Here is a 23,558-nt window from a genome sequence, read left to right as displayed (position 1 = left end):
GCGAGATCAACGAAGACCTGGAGAGCATCCAGTAAATGCTATTGATCAAGCATGTCACGTTCATGATGTAGCTTATAAAATTCCAGATCTGCAACAACGACATTTTGCAGATGTGAAGTTGATTCATTCGTTAAATTTCATAAGAAAATAAATCTTTCAGAGGATATTAACTAACTGGTTGGTAAGATCCGCTTTGAAAAGTAAACTAGCATTAGGAGCCGGTAATTAACCAACCGATTATTAAAATAATGGAATCGATTTATCATAGCCCAAGAGAATATTGGAGGGGTAGAGCAGCGATGAGTAAACTCGCTGATACATCAAATGTTACACGTTCTGTTGTTGCAAATTGGTTAGTACGAAAGGCAATATGGCAAATTTCCTTACCACCACCTAAAAAAGGTCAGCATGCACATTTTGATGTCAGCACTCCAAATGAAGTTCATGAAGCAGATATTTTATTTTTACCACACGATAATATTAAAATTGGTAGACGTCAGTCACGTACATATAAATACGCGTTGACTGTCGTTAACGTTGCAAGTAGATTTAATCGAACACTTGCTGAGCGGTTATTTGGATATCAATATAGGAAGGAAATAATTCAGAAAGATATAAGATCCTGCGAATATGTTGCAAGAATGCCAAGTGTAATAGCTGCATTAAATAATGAAATTACTCGTGCGATTTCTAAGAAACCCGTTAATGCGATTACAAAAAAAGTCATATAACCATACAACGACATGACTTTTCAAAACAACCGGTACTAGGTAATGTTACTGTAAGATAGTTATATGAACCTGGTGAACTTGAAGGTGGTAAAAAAAAGAGCGACTGATTTTATTTGGATCATTACGACACATACAATTTTCATCGTGGTAAGATCTACGGGTAGGCCTGCAATCTACAGACTAGATTCAACTGCTCCTCAACTTGGATTTATACGCGAGCAATTACAAGTGATTCCTGATGACACATAATTACCACCGCATTCACTTTTGTAAACTAGCACCTTGACGTTGATTACATTCAAGACAGGTCACCATCAAATTTTCGCGTGTGTGACCTAGACGACTATTAATTCTGTCTACGGTAAATCGTCTTGGATTATTATTTGACTGTTGTTTCAGTGTCATGGTAAATTCAGCATCGAGATTAAAGTCGCACTTATTTTTTTGTCACTGTTTTATAACTATTTTTTTTTCTTACTATATTATTGTTAGTTTCCTGAATTTGATTATTATTTTCTGTGAAGTCTATGACAATTCTCCGCAGCAGAGATATTCTTCTGACTCGAGACACTGCGAGATAAACTAAGTTTGACCACTCCATACGATCTTCGACGATCCAAACATTTGTGACAAAGATGGTTAATCCTTGTCCTGAATGAATTGTCATTGCGTATTCCAGCGTCCATGGAGTTTTGTCCATAGTTAACGCGCTCTCAACAACACCGACAGGAACTAAAACAATATCATTTAGCACAAGATTTTGTTTCTCTGACGATCCTGGTATATCAACGTCGATATTCTGTCGTCGCGTATCTGCTGGTCGATAACATAACGGTAAGGGTAGATTCGAAATTTTTTCTTTATGTAACATAAATAATTGTTGTTGAAGTGTATCACGAACTATCTTTCTACTTGGCACTATCAAATAATTTGGTCTAAATAAATTACCAAAATTGTTTATAGGAGTTTCTGAAAATATTTCACGCATTATTTCACATGAATTTTATTCCGTTGTAGTCTGATTAATTTCTGAAACTCTCTTAATTCTGGATCAAGTGCTCATTGATCATCAGTTATTTCTTCATTAATAATCCACAAGTCGTTTCAGTCATTTATGTGTAGAGAATCCAATAAAAGGTGGTGGTTGCAATGATCGCCACACACTATTACAGCAGTATTTTTTGTCAATAACCAATCAAGAAATAGTTTTAACGTTTCTAATGAAACGGTGCATATTTCATCCAAACAATAATCCTTGGAGTATATTTCTCGCCCATTCTTTCACGAGTCCATTTATCTCCCTTCCATCGAAAGAATTTATGATAAGTGCATGATTTAATATTTCTTTATTTCATTTCTCTTGCGAGTCTGTGTATAGGTGTTAATACAACTATAGCAAAATTCAGAAATAATTCAATCACACGAGTTGTTTTACCACAACTTCCAGGCCCATTGAGATAAACTGTTTTATGCCTAGCCACAGGATCATATATCGATGGCGCAGATGATAATTTGGATATCTGATATTTCTTGGTAATAATATCCTTAATTTCAACGTCGGCGGATTCAGAATAATTAAGTATATTTTCTTGTTTTATTTTCATTCACCCCATGATGCATAAGTGCCGAGATGTAGTTGTTCTAGCAATCCTGCATTTTTTATTGATATAAAATGAATCCGTAGCGACTCTGACAGCCAACTCAGAAACTCTATTTATCATCGATACTCGATTTATGGAAACATACGCGACCATTGAAGATGTTAAATGAGTAAACCGCGGTGACTCCCCATCAATATAAGTCACAGTTGTACTTAATTTAGTTCCGTCTGATAAATTAACATTACTTCGACTTATAAATGTGTTTCTATTCGTTGTATCAGCAATTATAAAATCGAGTTCAGCATCATCATAATTAATCTTGTGCAATGTCGTTTATGATCATATGATCATCCTAAGGTGAATTTAACGATTATTTTTCTGCCAAGATCTTTTTGCGATTTTATTCTCAAAATCAGTCATATCAGGATTTTCATAATCAGAATATTTATTTTGTTGTGGTAGCCAAACTTGTTTCTGTGAACTATATGATATAATTGCTTCACTGACAACCAACGATATCAGTATTTTTACATAGAGCATATATCGTAATAATACGGTTGGTGCCACATTGTTTTCCTAAAAATGTTTGCCAAACCAGACATAACAAATCGGATGAAGATCTTCGGCAAACTGAAATGACTCGATACAAGCAAATCCAGTCAGGTAAAAATCTGGTAATGGCCCATTTATCGATACTCTGGTCATCTCGTTTGTTGGATGTCCAAACCGCTCAAAATACTTAGAACTCTCTCCCATACCAAGAAAACTTCCCGGATAGCATGCAACCATATCAACTGAGATAACATCCTTACAATCGTATCTGGTATTCCATAATCCACCGTGTCCGTATTCGACAGAACTCGATATTATAGCATTGAGAAAATCAAGCCTCGTAGGCTTCCACGAATTTTTCTCTCTAGCAAAATAAGCCGCGACTCATGGAATCGTAAAACAATTACTGAGCAACTTTTCATGCATGACATCGTCATGGCTGTATTTTGACGGAATATCTTTCATTTCTTCGTGGAGAGATTCTGTGCGATAAATATCTCCATTAGGTCGTACAAACTGATCATAGTTTCCATCATCGGAACTCTGAAATAACCATGCTGACACAGGATCGTTTTTACTTCTTTCGTTGATAAAATCAAATATATCTCCTTGATAAAATTTAACGATTCGATTTCGTGGAAATAATGTTACTGAATTAATCCACGCATGCGCATTATGATAAATAATTTCAATCGAAGCTCCTTTCGATTTATACTTTGATCCGTACAAAATCTTTCTCGTTTGTGATGGTAATGTTGAATACCAGACAGGAGTTTTTATTGTGTTTACGTAATTTAAAAATTCTTTTGGTGGAGCCAGTCCATACAAATCAAAATAAATAATTCCACGTGGATCAATTATGTATGCCACCCAAAAAGTACCAGGACCAGAACTATTATCAAGATTAATAATACCAGTTTCAGTATTGTACGGCTGTTTTGGTAATTGATCACACCTCACAAAAATTATATTTTATTTTTTAGCAGCTTCAAGTAAATCAAAATTTGACATTGGAAAGATTAAGGAAGTGTTCCTGGAAGTCTTAGGCCTCGGCCGCGTCTTTTTTAAAATCCATTTCCTGTTATTATTTTTTCGCTGCAAATTCACCAGCAATTCCAGCAGCACCAAGTGCAACTGCTTTTGCAACAGCTGGACTGTAGCGGCTATTAAACGTGGTATAGCTGCAAGAAGTGAAAATATTCCACCGGTTTTAATCGAGTCTTTAACTGTGTCAGCTGAAAGATTAAGTCTAACACCGGAATTTGAATGTTTGGCACTATTGAAGTGTCTGAGTTGGCGTTCTGTCAATGATAATTTATTCTGACCGCCTTTAAGTTGTTCTTTTTTAGTGAAATTTTTAATCCACAATTTTTATTTGCTGATGTTTGAATATTTTTATCTGAACAGGAGTCAGACTGACACTTACATGACGATAAGACAGACATTTTTATAAGTAATAGATTATTTTCAACTGAAAATGTTACATGTTTTTCATCGGTGCGTCAATGACCCGCATTCGCCCGCCAGTGCCTTCAAGTAACATTGCTTTATCGCTAAGTATAACTGCAATTGCTCTAAATTAGCACCAAGGGGGTTTACACGAGCTCGAAAGTGAATATCAGCAACAGATTGTTTGAATAAATGTATATGCTCCAATGAAAAATAATAGATCGGATACAGTGTTGTAAAATCCCGCTGTGATATTTGTAAACCAGTATCTATATTTTGATCACGCTCCATAAATGTGGTGAAACGATGATATGCACGTGCTACATGACTTCGGTCAAAATTTAACAATATATCTTCAGATGGTTCTTGATGTCCATTTATCCATAAAGAAACTTCACTAATTGCAAGTGCGTCAAATATCATATGGCTATGTTCTTATGAATCTAGTTGATTAGCATTTTGTAAAGCGATAAATATATGCTTCGGTGCAGAAGTGCTATGTGGTCATTGTCAACCATGATAGCAATGATTTTCCGCCTGAATTAACATTTTTTCTTCAGCAATTGTTGGAGTCATTACTGGCATCCACAGTGAAAGTTTTGTTAGTTTTACCATACAATTGTGAGGAGCAGCAGGACGCCAGTTTGCATCATTGTCAGTAGCTTTTCATACAAGTACAACTGTATGTTTACCTCCAAAATAACTTTTCTAACATTTCTACAAAATCTAAAGATATGAGATAGTTCAATTGCAAATGAAAAAACTTCTTCGTCATTTAACATTAATCGACGTGTCGCATCAGTTGTAATTTGCGTTGATTGATACAACTCCTGGTCCATCAGCTGCTCTTACAATAGCCTTAACTTCCCTGACGTGTTCAGGATGATTAGATGTATCTTTATCAAACATCATTGATGGGCTAGCTGATCTTGTATAATCATCTGAATATCTTGCAAGACTAGGCATTGTTGTAGCAACATCAACGTCTTATTGAATTGTTTCACTATTTCTTCCGTCAACCATGTACGTAGCGCTGTCAAACTACGCCATAATACCATTGTTAACAAAACCAACCATGTCACCGATTGTAACTCCTGTACCATCATCTTGCAAAATTCCACCTTCTACTTCAATAAATGCTTCAGCAGGTAAAAAAATATATGCTTGTATCCTGAACTTGCATTTCAATTCAACCACACTGATCTGGTATACGTGCGTCATAAGAATAAAATTGATAATCGCGAACAGATTCATCTTTAAGAACTGGTGCGTCCATATCAAACGGTGGATCGGATATACACCTAAACATATAATTATTATCGTCTAACACGAAGACCACTTCCAGCCGCTAAACTTGCTGATATATATTTTTCTTTTTCTTTTGGTATAGCTACATGCATAATTTTATTAGTCAACTTTACAGGAACGACATCATTATCAACCAACTCTGCTAGTTTTTGATTTGCAGCTTGATTTATTATTTTACTAACATTTGCAGGCATAATTTCAGTACTGGGTAATTTTGCTGGATATGGTTTACGTTGTACTAATCGAGCTAATCTTTCTTTGACTGATGAAAATGTTTTACCAGCAAAATCACCAACATAACTTAATGCTTTATTTCCAACGAACTCAAAAGCTTTCATACCTAATTGTTTTGCAATTGGTACTACTTTTGGAGCTATCCTATTGAATATACTTTGAACAACATCACCAAGTCCAAGTCCGTAAATAACTTTATACATTGGTAATCGTGAATTTACTACCCTAACCATTTCAGGCACGCATGATGTATAATCATTTTTTAAAAATAACATGTTGATTAATTAATTGTTTTTAGTCTCTATAACAATCATCGACAATTTCATTATTGAGAGAATGATAAACATTACGATCCATAACACTACCTGTAAAAAAAATCTTCGGCAAATATCAGTATATTTAATTAATAATTTCTGAAGAATTATTTCCTGCGTGTTTTCCTCCGATTAGAATTTCTAAGCGATTAACATCGACAAGAATTCCGTCAGGACAAATTCCTAATCCACTTCCGGTTTTTGGAGAAGGCTCCATCCAGCTAAGAACATCTTGTTCTTCTTTTGCTGTAGGTTCTTTTGGTTGTGACTTATATGATTCATCTATTTTTTATAATTCCTTTTACAATTTTCATAAATTCTTGAAGTTCATCTTTATTATTATACTTTTACGACCATATCTAGTCAAAAATACATCTTTAATCCAATTTTTTTCTGGTGTAGATGCAACATATTGAGGTTTTAAATATTTATCTCTTTCATCATATTTTGCAGCAAAATGTCCTAACCCAAAATGATCTGTGCATATAATACTTGATTTTCTAAACCATCAGATGTAAATCTATTTATAATAAGAGTTTCAAAGTCATCCTCAGGTTGTTGTTTTTGTTTTGGTTGAGGAGGAGTAGATTGTGGTTGAGGAGGAAATTGTGATTCTTCTTGTTGTATCACATAGTTCCTAAATGTTAAAAAAATCCACATCATCAATAGTAGAAGCATGATTAGATATGACAAGATATATATTTTCAATCCAATCATCTTTTGTCCAAGATTTAGCATCTTTTTTTCTTACATATTTTTCTATTTTATCATAATTTCTAACAAATCTATTAGTCGGTCATAATCCGCACGCTCGATAGCTTGTAAACCCTTCATTTTAAATTTACCTCTAAGTTTATCTAATTGTTGCTGAGGAGATTGATCTTCAGGTTGTTTTTGTTATTTAGCTTTAACATATTGTTGCACATCTAAAATATTTATCTATTGTATCTCTGTATGCAATATAATTAACATCATCTTTATCTCTGACTTCATCACCTCCTTGATTTATTCGATATACCCACTTGTACCAAGTATCTTTTGACATTGATCTACGACCATATTCAGGTTTTAAATATGTATATTTTTTTAAAACTATAACTCGCAGCGGCAAATGCAGCTAAATCGTCTACTTTTTTATATCCCTTAATTTCATCAACAGTCATTTTGGAAAATCTGTTAAACAATTCAGTTTCTTTTTCTTTCCTTTCTCTTTTTGTAATTGGTTCTTCATTTTCAAGTTCTGGTGGAGGTTCAGCGGCAGCTATTCTAGCTGGAAGATCTCTTAAATTGTTTTGTCTGTTTTGTTCTTCTTGCTATCTTTTCAGTTTGCTCAGCAGTTTGTCTTACTGCCGGAAGAAGACCTTCCGTAGCTTCTGCAACTCTTTCAGTAACCTTTGTAACAGGTTTAAATAATTTTTCTGTACCTTTTGCATATTCAGCTCATGCTTCTTGACGTTCTTGCAGGAAGATGTCTTCTAATTGCTTCTAATCTTTCTCTAGCTAATCTACTAGTGTAAGATTCCTTTACTGATATAATAATGATTTAATTACTCACACATTTATAGCAGCATTGAGGATTGTGACCACAAATAAGTGTCACGGTGGGTAAACAAAATTTTAAAAAAAACACGAACAACAACGATAAAGTAACACAAAACCCCCCAAATAACCCAATTAAAGAAACTCTCGGTTTATGTTAGAGGCTTCGGTTTGATGTTATTGACATTTTATTTTCATTTTTCGTAGAAAGCTTTATTTTTCAAGAATGGACCTTCCAGCAAGTGGTTTGTTCACTCTCTCTGCTGATATTTTACAGGCGAAATGTGCCACAAAAGATTTGACTGGCCTAAGGTGGCATATTAAAAAATAGTTCCCTGTGTTAGAAGAAGTTGCATAGTTTTACGGCATGAAATGGTGACGGTATGGAAAGTTGGTGAAGACAAACCATGCAGGTGTGTGGTTGCTAGACAATTGGAAAGTTGCGAGATATGTAGTCCTCTATTGATTAGAGTAAAATTATTTCTAGAATGGACACGCTGGGCTTTCTAATTTACAACAAAAGTTGTAATGAAGTTTTTGGAATTAGGGTAAACTTATGACTTCTAGCGGAATCGCGCCAGGGTTTGACACCGTTCGGTCAGAGCAAATACCCCTTGTTTGTAACACTATACTTACTTACACTTCATATTGCCAGCAATATATAACCTGCAGAATCAAAAATGGATGTTGAGAAATCACCCCGTTTTTACGCCTCTTCACAACAGTTTATTACCGTAAGGTGTAAATATGATTAAGATGAGTACAGGTAGACAGTTTCTAAAGGTTCTAAAGGTGTAAATACGACTAAGATAAAACAGGTAAACAGTTTATTCAGATTATGATGAGACAGGTAAACAGTTTATTAAGGTGTAATAAGATTAAGACGAGACATGTAGCCAGTTTATTAACATGTAAATAAAATAAAGATGAAGTTAACAGTTGATAGATATCAGTTTACATACATGTACACATTAATATTTCTTCGTTCTATTCATATTATTCATAATAGGTGTGTAAGAGAAGGATAAATCTTTTGATGTCCTTTTCATTGCCAGTTGGCATCTATTAAATTTATACTTTTCCATTCCAGGCTAGTTACAGAGTGGAGTGCAACAATTAGAAGATGAAGCAAAACGTTGTCACTGTGCTGCTTATTGTGTCCAGTTATGCCACCGGTATATTACCAGATTCTGCAACATCTCTTTCACACTGACACATACACAACACATAGTAGTAGTTTAATGCACAACACAAAGGAAAATATTCATATTAACATACACAACATAAAATAATAAATTCATACTGACAAATACACAACACATATGAATAATTTCGTACACAACACACATGAATAATTTCATACACTACACATAGGAGTAAATTTATATACAACACAGAAGAATAAATTCATACCAACATATAAACAATATATATGAATAAATTCATACTGAAACATACAAAACACATAGGAATACATTCTTACCGACAAATACACAACACATGGGAAATAAATACACATAGACAAATACACAGAACACAGGAATAATTTCATACACAATACATGGGAATAAATTCATACTGATATGAACAACACATAGGAAAAAATTCATACTGATATGTACACAACATATATGATTAAATTGATTCTGACACATACACAACACAGGAATCAATTCTTACTTACATAAATAACACTTAGGGATAAATCCAAAATGTTTGGCAATTTGAGTATGATCTCACCTGTACTATTAATACTGTTTTACAATTTGGGTCTGTGGCCGAGTGGTCTAAAGTGCTCACCATTACAGATCACTGCCATCTCACCTCTGTCTGCATGGTTTCGAGTCTCGGGTTTTGCCAATGTGGGTATGTGAGAAAGCTTGCCAGTAGCTTCTTGCAAGTTGATGGTTCTTTCCAGGGTTTCCCTGGTTCTTCCTCCACCATTAATACTGGCTGCCATGTATAGCCTATCTTGTGCTGAAAAATAGCGTTAAACCCCACAACAACAACAATAACAGATTGAGTCTGATCATAAGTATTCATTTAATTGTACAATTGGTGCAGAAAAATCTATGGACATTTTAGACATTTGCTGGTATTTGTAACTTCCCTTGCATTACGATCATTTGAAGGATCCTTTACACAACACAAAAGAATAACTTCATATTGACATACATAACACATAGGAAAAAATAATTCTGACACGTACACATCACACAGGAATAAATTCTTGCTGACACATACACAACACATAGGAGTAAATTCATAGTGAGACATACATGACTCATAGGAATAAATTTATGCTGATTAGAGCTGTCAACTGGCTTTGTTTTCAAGCTGACAATCCTTTTCATTGAGCTGCGAGTTCAATACATGTATCTGTTTAGTGCCAGGTAGGGTTCTGCTCTTCCATATGAGAACAAATGTACCAAAATTTAAAGAATTATTGTGTTCTGGGAAACTTGGTATTTTAAGAAGTCTATCTAAAATGACTGATACTATTTTATCAAAATTTCATTAATTTCAAATCATCTTTACTCGATGTGCTTATTGTTCTTTCCTTTTCTCTTTTTTTACTAATGAAAGAGAAAACTACCATAGGCTCATCAGTATAAAACAATGAGTCTACTAAAGATTAATTTTTGTTCTATATTTAGTAATTTATTCCACTGTAATAATTTAATAATGCTGTCAGTCTGAGCTAAGTGTGTGTGTGTGTGTGATTTAGATTTTTAATGACTAGCTTTAACAATTTTTCAGTCATGTCACTATGATGTTTGCAGTGTGGCAGTTTATAGTGATGTCTAGCACTGGGGCATCATGTCACAGACATGTAGCATGATATCCCACCCGGTCACATTATCCTGACACCAGGCTGACCAGTCCTAACACTAACCTCTTAATGCTGAGCGCCAAGCGAGGCAGCTGTTAGTACCATTTTTGTAAGTCTTTAGTATGACTCAGCTGGGGATTGAACCCACAACCTTCCGCATCCGAGGTGGATGCTCTAACCACTAGGCCACTGGAGTGGTTTCAATCTGAGTTGAATTGTATGTACTGTGAACAAAAAATAGATCATCTATGGCTGATTCACTCATTCAAAATGCAATATTTTCCTCATATCTTGCACGCTTTAACCTGAGTGTAATACCAAATTTGTCATTGTCATTGTCAATTGTAAAGATGTAGAAGTATTTACAAGGTGCACAGCTGCCAATGAACTGGCAGAAATTGACAAACAAGAGAGTGCAATCTTAAAAATGATCAAGTGAAGAGACTAAGAAAGTATCAGAAATGCTTGTAAATTAATACAAATTGCTTACGTACAATTCATAGAAAGTTGTGATGTTGTGCATTTTCTGTATTTGGAGGAATACAAATGTGCATGGGGTATTAAATTTAGTTATGTGAACAAAAATTTAATAAATCATATATGGAATCATAGGGCAAGCTCCTAACACAATGGAAGAGGTACGTGAAATCAAAACAGAAGGTTGGTAATGCAGACCAGGCTGTATGTTGTTTCTTACATTGATTGGTCCTTACATGCTGTATACAAGTCTTTGTGGTTTGATCTGATTTATGTTAATGATAATACATGGTGCCTTCCCTCAGACAGTAGTATCTCCGGAGGTTGATTAGTCCCACTATTTATTTTCTTTCTCTGGATGTATGTTGTCATGAAATTCAACAAATGTTTTCATTTTGTTTTTCATATTCTTTATCAGATTCTAGGCAAGTGAAAGAAACTTTTTACATGCTCAGAAAAGTTTGAACTTCTCTAGGTTGCAGGGCATGTGATCTGTCTGTCTATCTGTCTGTCTCTCTTTCCCCTCTCTCTCTCTCTCTCTCTCTCTCTCTCTATATATATATATATATATATCTTCAAGACTTATTCAGGCCTTTTTCAGCACAATACCAGTTGAGATCAATATCACATGGAAACATTCTAATACCAAAACCAAGAACAGAGCAATTTAAAAAGAGTTTTCAATACTCTGGCACAGTTCTGTGGAATAAGCTTCCACTACATGTAAAATCTGCTGAAAATATTAGAATATTTAAGAAAAGATATCATGAGCATGTATGTGTTTCTAACAGAAAATGGAATTTAGTATTTTAATACTAAACATGTTAAAATAAACAGTAATTATTGCCAGCTTCATATAATGTGCATTGTTATACTCTCCTTAAGAGGGCCTCAAGGGAGAATAGTCCTTGACTAATGAGTCACCCTCTATAAATAAAGCATTATTATTATTATTATTATATATATATATATATATATATATATATATATATATATATATATATATATATATATATATATATATATATATATATGTCTTCATCTGCCAGCACATTATGCAACAACAGGGATTCTACTAAAAGCATGAATATATGGTAATCATGTTCCATTTCATGTTTCAGTAAATCGACCCCCTCACATTATTCAGCCACCCAGGGAGATCTTTTTTAAATCTGGAGAAACTGTGGAAATTCCCTGCATTGCTGATGGAAATCCAAAACCAAAGTATGTATACGTAATCTCTTTTTCAGTAATTATGCCCCACTTTGAATCTGGAAGGTGCATTTTGTGTTTCTCTTTTGCATCTGTCCATTCATCCACAAAATTGTTTGCTGCCTTCACTTGCATATAAATTTGAGTCCATCAGCAAACAGTATAGGAAATGATCTAGTGATTACTCCTAACAAACTGCCCTTCCCAGATCTGCCATTTTACAATAGCAGATTTTGGTCTGTACAATATGGAATTGGATTTGACTTACAAGAGAGTATAGATGAAAGTTGTGGTGGTAAGTCCAGTTTCTCGGGCATTGTCATTTGCAGAGTCATGCAGCTTTGTGTGTAAATTCATCTTGGTAATTTTGACTCCTACATTTTAACATTAACTAATAGTGAACTGACTATATAATACATCAGTGAGTCACTTTCTTGGGCATCGTTTACTGGAGAGTAATAAGTTTTTGTTTATGAATGTGTCTGGATGACTCATCTATCTAAAAGTAAGTCATCTTCGCAGGGCATGTGTACTTTATTAATATAATACTTTTTTGTTAATTTCCTTTCAGACAAAAGTATTCTCTGTATATTTTCGTTAGCATGGTGTCTGTTTTTTTTTAACTCAAAGGAAACAAAACAACATTGTTCACACTGCATCACTGACATATTTTCAGACATTAGAGAAAAGAATTGACACAAAAATATAATAAATACTGAACCAGTTTTTAGTTAGTTGCTGGAACCTATAAGCCTGTATCAACATTTTTTAAAATCAAATTCATGCAAGTTCTACTTTTGCAATGAAAATACTTTTGCTTTTAATATAAGTGTTCCCCATGCCAAATGAGCAATGCATTGATTTTCTGTTGTCGGTTGATATTCACTAAATGTCTGTTAAAACACCATTTTTGTGTCATCAGGCTAACATATTCTGTAATCAGTATATGTTCAATGAGAAATCAGTATAATATGTTCTGTAATTAGTATAATATACTCTGTAGTCAATATAACGTTCTGTAATCATTATAATATATTCTGTAATCAATATAATATATTCTGTAATCAGTACTATATATTCTGCAATCAATATATGTTCTATATTCAATATACTATATTCTGTAATCAATATAATATATTCTGTAATCAGTATAATATATTCTGTAGTGAATATAATATGTTCCGTAATCAGTATAATATATTCTGTAGTCAATATAATATGTTCCATAATCAGTATAATATATTCTGTAGTCAATATAATATATTCTGTAATCAATATAATATATTCTGTAGTCAATATAATATATTCTGTAATCAATATAATATATTCTGTAGTCAATATAATATGTTCCATAATCAGTATAATATATTCTGTAGTCAATATAATATATTCTGTAATCAGTATAATATATTCTGTAGTCAATATAATATGTTCCATAATCAGTATAATATATTCTGTAGTCAATATAATATATTCTGTAATCAATATATTATATTCTGTAATCCATATAATATATTCTGTAGTCAATATAATATGTTCCATAATCAGTATAATATATTCTGTAGTCAATATAATATATTCCATAATCAGTATAATATATTCTGTAGTCAATATAACATGTTCCATAATCAATATATTCTGTAGTCAATATAATATGCTCTGTAATCAATATATTATATTCTGTAACCCATATAATATATTCTGTAGTCAATATAATATATTCCGTAATCAGTATAATATATTCTGTAGTCAATATAATATGTTCTGTAGTCAATATAGCATGTTCCATAATCAATATAATATATTCTGTAATCAATATAATATATTCTGTAGTCAATATAACATGTTCCATAATCAATATAATATATTCTGTAGTCAATATGATATTATCTGTAATCAGTATAATATATTCTATAATCAATATAATATATTCTGTTGTCAATATAACATGTTCTGTAAACAGTATAATATATTCTGTAATCAATATAATATATTCTGTAGTCAATATAGCATGTTCCATAATCAATATAATATCTTCTGTAGTCAATATGATATTATCTGTAATCAGTATAATATATTCTGTAATCAATATAATATATTCTGTTGTCAATATAATATGTTCTGTAATCAATATATTATATTCTGTAATCAATATAATATATTCTGTAATCAGTATAATATATTCTGTAGTCAATATAATATGTTCAGTAATCAGTATAATATATTCTGTAGTCAATATAATATGTTTCATAATCAATTTAAATCTATTCTGTAATCAGTATAATATATTCTGTAGTCAATATAATATATTCTGTAATCAATATAATATATTCTGTAATCAGTATATATTCTGTAGTCAATATAATATGTTCCATAATCAGAATAATGTATTCTGTAGTCAGTATTTATAGGTTACTGCATTTGTATGGGAAAATATGAACAAGTTTTTTAATGGAAATACTGCATGACCTTGGGAGTGCAGTATATCCATCCAACCAAACGAGTTCATATTTTCCCATACAAATGCAGTAACCTTTTTATTATATGCTATTTTTTTTTATTCTACCTAATGCTTAATTATATTAACAAAATACACTACATGAAACAAAGTAACTGAATATATGCAGCATTCCAAACTAAATACACAAGCACATATTCATCATTACACAACAACAACATTATTACTGTGCACATAACTCCGCCCAGATAAATTTGAACTTATCGCGTGCTTGACATAACTTTCAAAAGAAAATGGCATATCTAGTTAAAATTGAAATTTGGAGTCATATTGTGAATGAAGGTGCATTGCAACAACTTTTCTATTTGATCTGGAATGAATAGATTTTGGTATTTTTTTCGATTATACGAAAGTTCGTGATTATGGACTGGATTTGTATGTGATAATTCCACATGAAATACATGGGATGAAGAAGCTAGGGAGAAGCATGTTGACATCTGCATTAATGTGTTTCTGTTTCTGTCATTGAATGTTTGAAATCATAATGTGGGGAAAATATGAAGTCTTTCAATTGCAATTATCAAAAAGATGTTATGGAATTTAATGCTTATTTCATTTTGAGTGCAGTAAGGAGGATGTAATTGCACTTATCATCAAAATTACAGTACAATTTCAAAATGTGTAATCAAGATTGAAAACCTATGACATGGCTTATGTAATTTGGATTTGCAGAACTAAGAAAGTACATTTTGAGGAAATTCAGGATGTAAAACTGAAATTATATATTTTTGTTGCCATTCTTATCACCAGCTAAAGAAGACAGTATATAACTTGTCACTTGTATGTTATTTGTAAGGACCCTTTCTTGTGTCTGTTGTATACTGTAGCTGGCCTAAATCTGAAACATTGTATCAATGTGGAATGTGCCAAAGCAGCTGGTATGTGGCAGTCCATGAAACATCTGTTTTAGTTCATTCAGAAACAAATTTAAACAACCACACATAAAGCGCCTCTTACACGAGTGTACATGATTTGTTTACAAATCAAAAGTGCTGGCGTCTGTGTCCATTGTTTGTTTACAATAGAAAGTAGTTCCTTTATGCATGTGAATGCTATATGTGTATTGGCACGTGGGTTCAGTATCGAGTAATATTGCACGATTCTGACAATGTAAAGTTAACAGGGAAAAAAATGAGCATGTAATAAAATATGTTCTGTAATCAGTGTAATATATTCTGTAGTCAATATAATATGTTCTGTAATCAGTGTAATATGTTCTGTAATCAGTATAGTATGTTCTGTAATCAGTGTAATATGTTCTGTAAAATGTTCTAAAACTATTGAAAATCCATGGAAACATTATCAAAATACTATGAAACATGTATATTAGTTAAAGCACAAGTATTATGTTAGATTTGTGGTCTTTATTGCTGTTTCAAGAATAAGTCACTTAACGCAGTATGAAGGCCATTAGTTGCATTGAGTGCTACACATGTTCAAGGTCAGCCTGGCACTGGAGCAATTGTAATACACAGTTACATTATTAATAGAAGTATCTTCAATATTACCAAAATGAAAAAAGTTAATTGAAGCAGAACTGCAACTGCAAAATGAACTCACTAAGAAAACCTAAATATTTATAAAATACAAATGTGCATGTGCTGCTAATGCAATTTGTGGAATTGCCACAGCAGCAACTGTTTCTCTGAGTATGGCTGGAATCACGGCAACAGCAACCACCAAAGGTGCACCAATCAGAATTGTTGTTGCAGTCCTATCAATAACATCCAGTGTTGCAGATGGTCTGGTAAAATAATGTCAATATGGTTATATTCATGAAAACGTGTTTATGCAGAACTGTTTGCAGTGGCACAGAGTAGTCTCAACAAGATTAGCATATTGTATTTGGTGACTATCGAGGATAGAGTAATTAGCGGGGCCTAGTAAGAGACTGTATTGGTGGAAATGTTTATTCACTGTTGACTCTGAGCACAGATTAGAATCCACATAACTGCAGATTTACAGACAATAAAACTTGATTAGAATATCTACTGTAGTAATGTAGTATGTATCATAAACGTTTTGCCTGGTACTGATTAAGTCATTTCATCTATCGTGCATGACTCTGGCCATTGTTTGTCCCCTTCATTTCCATGGATTAATAATTCTTGGATTAATAATCCACGGGCTGCACATAATATTTGCTCTTTTTGCTAAAATAAATAAAAGTCATGGGATAAAGAAAGCCTATATCAAGAAAGAAAAAAAACATTTATTGACACACTATTGCATCCTATAGAATTTGTTTTGCATTTTTTCATAAAGTGTTTTCATTAGGTTGAGCAGAAGAAAATTATTATGCAAACAGACAATATATTTTTGATAAAGTTAATTTACATGTGGGACCAAAAACAGTAAGAGAACAAAATCTATTGCTAAGGCACAATTTTAGGTAAATTTTGAATTAGACAGAGATGAGCACTTCCATCTGATGTTATCAAGAGCAGACAACCAATACAAGTAGTTTTCTGTTTATTTGAAAAATAATAATAGTAAGCATGGTTAAGCCTAAATTATGATAAAACACCTGCCCTGGAATTCTATTGGACTCTAGAATGTCACAGCTTGAAAGCCTTTTCTAAGACAAAAAGATTTTTCACCATCAAGCAATAAATTATTTTTCTGTCATTTTGATTAAACAATAATACGAATAGATAGATTGCTTTGAAAAGTTTGCACCAACCAATTATGACATCTTGTGTCATGGAAACTTTATTAGCCTGTGCAAAGGAATTTGAATGGTGTGTGACATTTTGTCAGGCCCATGTTAGTAGGAAGGCTGACACAGCAGTTACCTCTCTGCCATCTTTGTCATCCATGTTGATGGTTTTGGATAAAGATTTTCAGCAATATTTTGATTGTGGGCACAACATGCAGGCCCTGGCTTTATCTTTTAGATAAACATGGTGAAGGACAGAGTTAGTTACAGTTTACACAACAATACACTGTACATCTTAACATCACTTCATTTTTTTCCATGATGACAGCCATTTATAGCCTATCACATAAACCCCACAAAACCAGACCAATCTTTCCATAATGACAGCCGTTTATAGCCTATCACATAAACCCCACAAAACCAGACCAATCTTTCCATAATGACAGCCATTTATAGCCTATCACATAAACCCCACAAAACCAGACCAATCTTTCCATAATGACAGCCGTTTATAGCCTATCACATAAACCCCACAAAACCAGACCAATCTTTCCATAATGACAGCCATTTATAGCCTATCACATAAACCCCACAAAACCAAACCAATCTTTCCATAATGACAGCCATTTATAGCCTATCACATAAACCCCACAAAACCAAACCAATATTTCCATAATGACAGCTGTTTATAGCCTATCACATAAACCCCACAAAACCAGACCAATCTTTCCATAATGAAAGCCATTTATAAGCCTATTACATAAACCCCACAAAACCAGACCAATCTTTCCATAATGACAGCTGTTTATAGCCTATCACACATAAACCCCACAAAACCAGACCAATCTTTCCATAATGACAGCTGTTTATAGCCTATCACACATAAACCCCCAAAAACCAAACCAATCTTTCCATAATGACAGCAATTTATAGTCTATCACATAAACCCCACAAAACCAAACCAATCTTTTCATAATGACAGCCATTTATAGCCTATCACATAAACCCCACAAAACCAAACCAATCTTTCCATAGTGTTGCATGCATAAAATGAGAAAGATAATCTTGATGAGAACTTCACTTCTTATAGCATTGTTATCAAAATGCTTAGCAGCTGTCCTCTACTTTACTTTACATGTAGATAGCTATGATATTTTATTTACCGGCAGACTTGCAACAGTCGATTTGTTCTTCAGGATGAAATAACATATACTATAGGCAATAATATAAGACAAAGTATCTAACAATTGAAGGGATAAAAATTCTACTGTAACATGAATAAACCTATATAATCTTAAATTTACATTTAGGGTAACTTGAATATCATTGTTATGATCAGGGAGATTGTGAAACCCTGTCCTGTTTTAATTATTGTGCAGATTTTCTTAACCTTGTAGTTATGATTCCCCTGTGGGAACTTTCTGTGAAAGTAGTGTCACCCCTGGCTTCTGCTCCTGGGGTCCATGCAAGGGGGAGTGTAAAAAGTTAAGCATGCAAAAATTACAAGTACAGTGACATTTTCAAGTAATTAAAATTAATATATGCAACCATAGCAGAAATATACATAATAAATCTAAAATATTCTTAAATATGACCCCTGGGTCACTGTCATGAGGTGGGGTGAGTTTGGGACAAGTGACTTAAGAAAATAAGTTCTCAGCCCTAATGAATAATTATATTAAGCAAAACTTTCATTTCCAGTGTCCAGCAGGAAGCTCTTCTTAAATTTGTCCTTGGGAAATCTCTTCAATATTGTTTCAATCTTAAATAATTAGGGATCTTTCTTCTGATTAAAATATTATAAAATTTATTTTGTTCATGAGGTTCCTGAATTTTTTTTCATAAGTGTTAAAGCCACAAGTAAAAATGTAACTTTATTTTTTTGTAGTACAAATATGGCATAATTCTGATGTGATATTACTTAAAAAGATTTTATTTTATTTTATTCCTAGTTCTTGATTTGGAGTTAGCTAAAAGTATCACATAAAATCATGGGCTTATCTTCCCTTCCCTGCCCCCATCAATACAAAATTAGTTTTGATTTATCGGCAAGTAATTTTTTTCAAGAATCTGATTTCGTATAATAGTAACATAGCAAATAATGTATGCTTGTAATGCTCAAATCAATGAATATGATGTTGTGACATTACAAAAAATGTGTGTTGGTCAGAATTAGAAATATGTATAATTGTAGCAATTAGCAGTACTTAATGATATGAACATCTGATTCAGTAATTTGTTTTACTGTATATATATATATATATATATATATATATATATATATATATATATATATATATATATATATATATCATATAAATTTAGGCCAAAAACTATTTCTTTGTAGAATTAATATACCTATTTGCTGACAGTATTTCAGAGCTTTCTTGCTTGATGGGAAATCAGTATTTTTAGATATGATTTTGTTTTTATTTTTCACATGTTAAGACCACAACAGTGGCAACAAATATAAATAATTTATACAAATAAATTTGTAAATTTATAAGGACATGATACAATATCATGGATTTTATTGAGGAAATTGTTTTTTTAGCTACACCTGGCTGTTTAATAGGATGAATTTCAACCTTAGAGATATGGAAGAGAGAGTGGTACAGCTGCCAAATCAAGGTACCCTTGTGTTCAACAGACCAGAAGACAGGGATGAGGGCATGTATCAATGCTTTGCTAGCAATAATTATGGAACCTCTGTTAGTATCATAGTCACACTAAGGCAGGCAAAGCTGGGAAAGTTTGCCCCAGAGCCAAGAAAGGTAATTTTCAAAGAAGGTGTTCACACACATAATGTGTTCCCATAGACCTGATCAGAACATTGGTCCCACATTATCAAGTGCCTCAGTTTAGCATTGTTCCACATTACAAAATGCCTCAGTTTAGTATGGTCCCACATTATACATGTACATCACTCAGTAAAGCAAGATCGATATTATAAAGTGCCTCAGTTTAGTAAGGTCCCACATTTTAATGTGCCTCATTTAGTGTGGTCCAACACCATAAAGTGCCTCAGTTTAATATGGTCCCACATTTTAATGTGCCTCATTTAGTGTGGTCCCACACCATAAAGTGCCTCAGTTTAGGAAGGTCCCACATTTTAATGTGCCTAATTTAGTGTGGTCCAACACCATAAAGTGACTCAGTTTAGTATGGTCCCACATTATACATGTACATCACTCAGTAAAGCAAGATCAATATTATAAAGTGCCTCAGTTTAGTAAGGTCCCACATTTCAATGTGCCTCATTTAATGTGGTCCCACACCATAAAGTACCTCAGTTTAATATGGTCCCACATTATAAAATGCATTGATTTAGTAATGTCCAACATGATAATGTAACTCAGTTTAGTGTGGTCCTGCATTATACAGTTCCTCTGTCAAGCATGGTCTATATAATAGTATACCAGTTTTGAATTGTCCCTCCTTATCAACTACCTCAGTATAGCATGGCCCATTATTATATTGCACCTTGGTATAGTATGATCACTTGTAATAAATTGCCTTGGTATTGCATGGTCTCTCATTTGTAAAGAACCTCGATATAGCAATTGGTCCCTCATCATTTGTTACTATTTGGTTTTAAAAAGTATACTTTTTCTACATCTTCTTCAGCTAGGCTAACCTAAACTGCTGAACTAAAGAAAAGATATTAAGTGCTCTCTTTCATGTAATGGAGGTTTATGACTCCATTATCAAAGAATGTTGTCTCAACCATGACATATGGCTTTTAATAAATTTGCTGGGAAAAAAATGAAAATGTTCCTGGAACACTGTGAATGTGACCATCCCAAAGTCCATTTTATTATGATTAAAAGCAAAACAGTCATTGAAATCAGGAACCATGAAATTTGACACTTTATTATTATTAGAGTGTCTGAATAAAGTGTCATGCCATTGCAGTAGATTGTAAATTTATATGAACAACCTACTGTGAAGCAGGCTTACAGTATTTCTGCCCAGGGCTTTGCCCACACCACATGGTATCTTCCTCTTAGCCTTAAGTGTACTTGTTTTCTTTATATATCACATGGCAACCTGTATTTCCCATGCTTATTTTCTTTATATATCACATGGCAACCTGTATTTCCCATGCTTATTTTCTTTATATATCACATGGCAACCTGTATTTCCCATGCTTATTTTCTTTATATATCACAGGGCAACCTGTATTTCCCATGCTTATTTTCTTTATATATCACAGGGCAACCTGTATTTCCCATGCTTATTTTCTTTATTTATCACATGGCAACCTGTATTTCCCATGCTTATTTTCTTTATTATTGTAACACATGGCAATTTGCATTTTCCCATCGCTTCATTTCTCAACCTTTTTTAAATTGATTTCTGTCAGCTAATAAGGGATATTCATTTCATTCAAAGAACTATGCATATATTGGAGTGGTTCAATATCAGTGTTAATGAACCTGATGATTCTGTATGATAAAATGTTTCTCTGATTAATAGGATGGAACCCATAAAATCTCAGAAAACACTCTGATAGGAATTGACAGTATAAATCATATACAGAAAACACCCTGATGGGAATTGACAGTATGAATTATATACAGAAAACACCCTGATAGGAATTGACAGCATGAATTAAACACAGAAAACACCCTGATAGGAATTGACAGCATGAATTATATACAGAAAACACCCTGATAGGAATTGACAGCATGAATTATACACAGAAAACACCCTGATAGGAATTGACAGTATGAATTATATACAGAAAACACCCTGATAGGAATTGACAGCATGAATTATACACAGAAAACACTCTGATAGGAATTGACAGTATAAATCATATACAGAAAACACCCTGATAGGAATTGACAGCATGAATTATATATGGAAAACACCCTGATAGGAAATGACAGTATGAATTATACACAAAAGAAAATAACACACAGATATACACAAATTTCAAACAACTTGCACATCAAGGAAAGACAGTCTGACTGGAGTTGGTACATGATCACCATTTTAACTTATGGAGGGGATAAAGCCCCCATCCCTCATGGCACCAATGTGCTTTTCCCCTGTTCCTCCCTCCACCTTCTTGTTTTTCAGCTTCTCTTGCTTCATTATTTTTTATTGAAACTCCTGACCTGCAAATAAAAGTCAGTCTAGCTTGCACTTGCATAAGAAAAACAACTATTGAAATTGGGGTAAAAATGTTTACACAGTCATGTAAATGGCTTAGTTTCTTTTACTGCCTGAAAATGTCTACAAAATCAGTAACTATGTAATCGAATAAGAACATGGCTGTTTGTGATGCAGGAACCAGGGATTCCAGATGGCAGTGATCCGTAATGGAGAGCACTCTAGACCACTCGGCCACTTGGGGCCCTGGCATTAGTATTGAACATACTGGGTATTTTCTTGTTCACACATTTTCTTTTTTGACAAGAATCTGGTTCTATTAAATTACACTTGATGTAGACTAATGAAATTTGGCATGCATGTCTGTTTTCATATTTAGATAAAATATTTAAATTTTCTGTCCATTAGATAAGTAATTTAATATTTTTTTACAATTTTGGAATTACACTTTTTTGAAAAAATCATTTTGTTCTGATTTAGCAAAAACCACTCTAAATTTAATTTGCATGTTTGTATGTTTATGTAGGTGGCCTGATTGTATTTTCATATCACAGCAATTAAATATTTTATAGCTTTAATTTTTTTGCACTTTGAGTTTGCATTGGGAACATTAGTGTTTTAAGCAATGAAGTCAAGTAATTTATGGAAATCCAAGCATATATTAAATGGCACATGAGTCAGATATTTCACTAGATTGGCATATGTGTCAGAGTTCACTAGATTGGCATATGTGTCAGATTTCACTTGCTTGACATATGTGTCAGATTTCACTAGAATGGCATGTCAGATTTTACTAGAATGGCATGTGTGTCAGATCTTACTAAAATGGCATATGCATCAGATTTTACTAGAATGGTGTATGTGTCACAATTTACTAGAATGGCATGTGTCAGATTTCACTCGATTGGCATATGTGTCAGATCTCACTATATTGGTATAAGTGTCAGATTTTACAAGAATGGCATATGTGTCAGATTTGACTAGAATGGCATATGTAAGGTTCTCTAGAA

General features: G+C 33.1%; 1 protein-coding gene across 4 annotated transcripts in view; it reads left to right on the top strand.

The window, feature by feature from the left end:
• LOC149807080 (neuroglian-like) overlaps positions 1-23,558 on the top strand; it is a 94,672-nt gene that overhangs the window by 19,654 nt on the left and 51,460 nt on the right. For all 4 annotated transcript variants that reach the window (XM_089961634.1, XM_089961643.1, XM_089961619.1 and 1 more), the window contains 3 exons: positions 8,819-8,903; positions 12,160-12,262; positions 19,982-20,201. In XM_089961634.1, the coding sequence (XP_089817760.1) occupies positions 8,852-8,903; positions 12,160-12,262; positions 19,982-20,201 (375 nt within the window). In that variant the 5' untranslated portion in view covers positions 8,819-8,851. The remainder of the gene's footprint in view (positions 1-8,818; positions 8,904-12,159; positions 12,263-19,981; positions 20,202-23,558) is intronic.

This window comes from Sinohyriopsis cumingii, chromosome 1, assembly GCF_028554795.1.
Source record: "Sinohyriopsis cumingii isolate HCF-2022 chromosome 1, ASM2855479v2, whole genome shotgun sequence".
In the NCBI taxonomy this organism is placed as follows: Eukaryota; Metazoa; Mollusca; class Bivalvia; order Unionida; family Unionidae; genus Sinohyriopsis; species Sinohyriopsis cumingii.
This window is presented reverse-complemented; position numbering and strand designations above follow the sequence as displayed.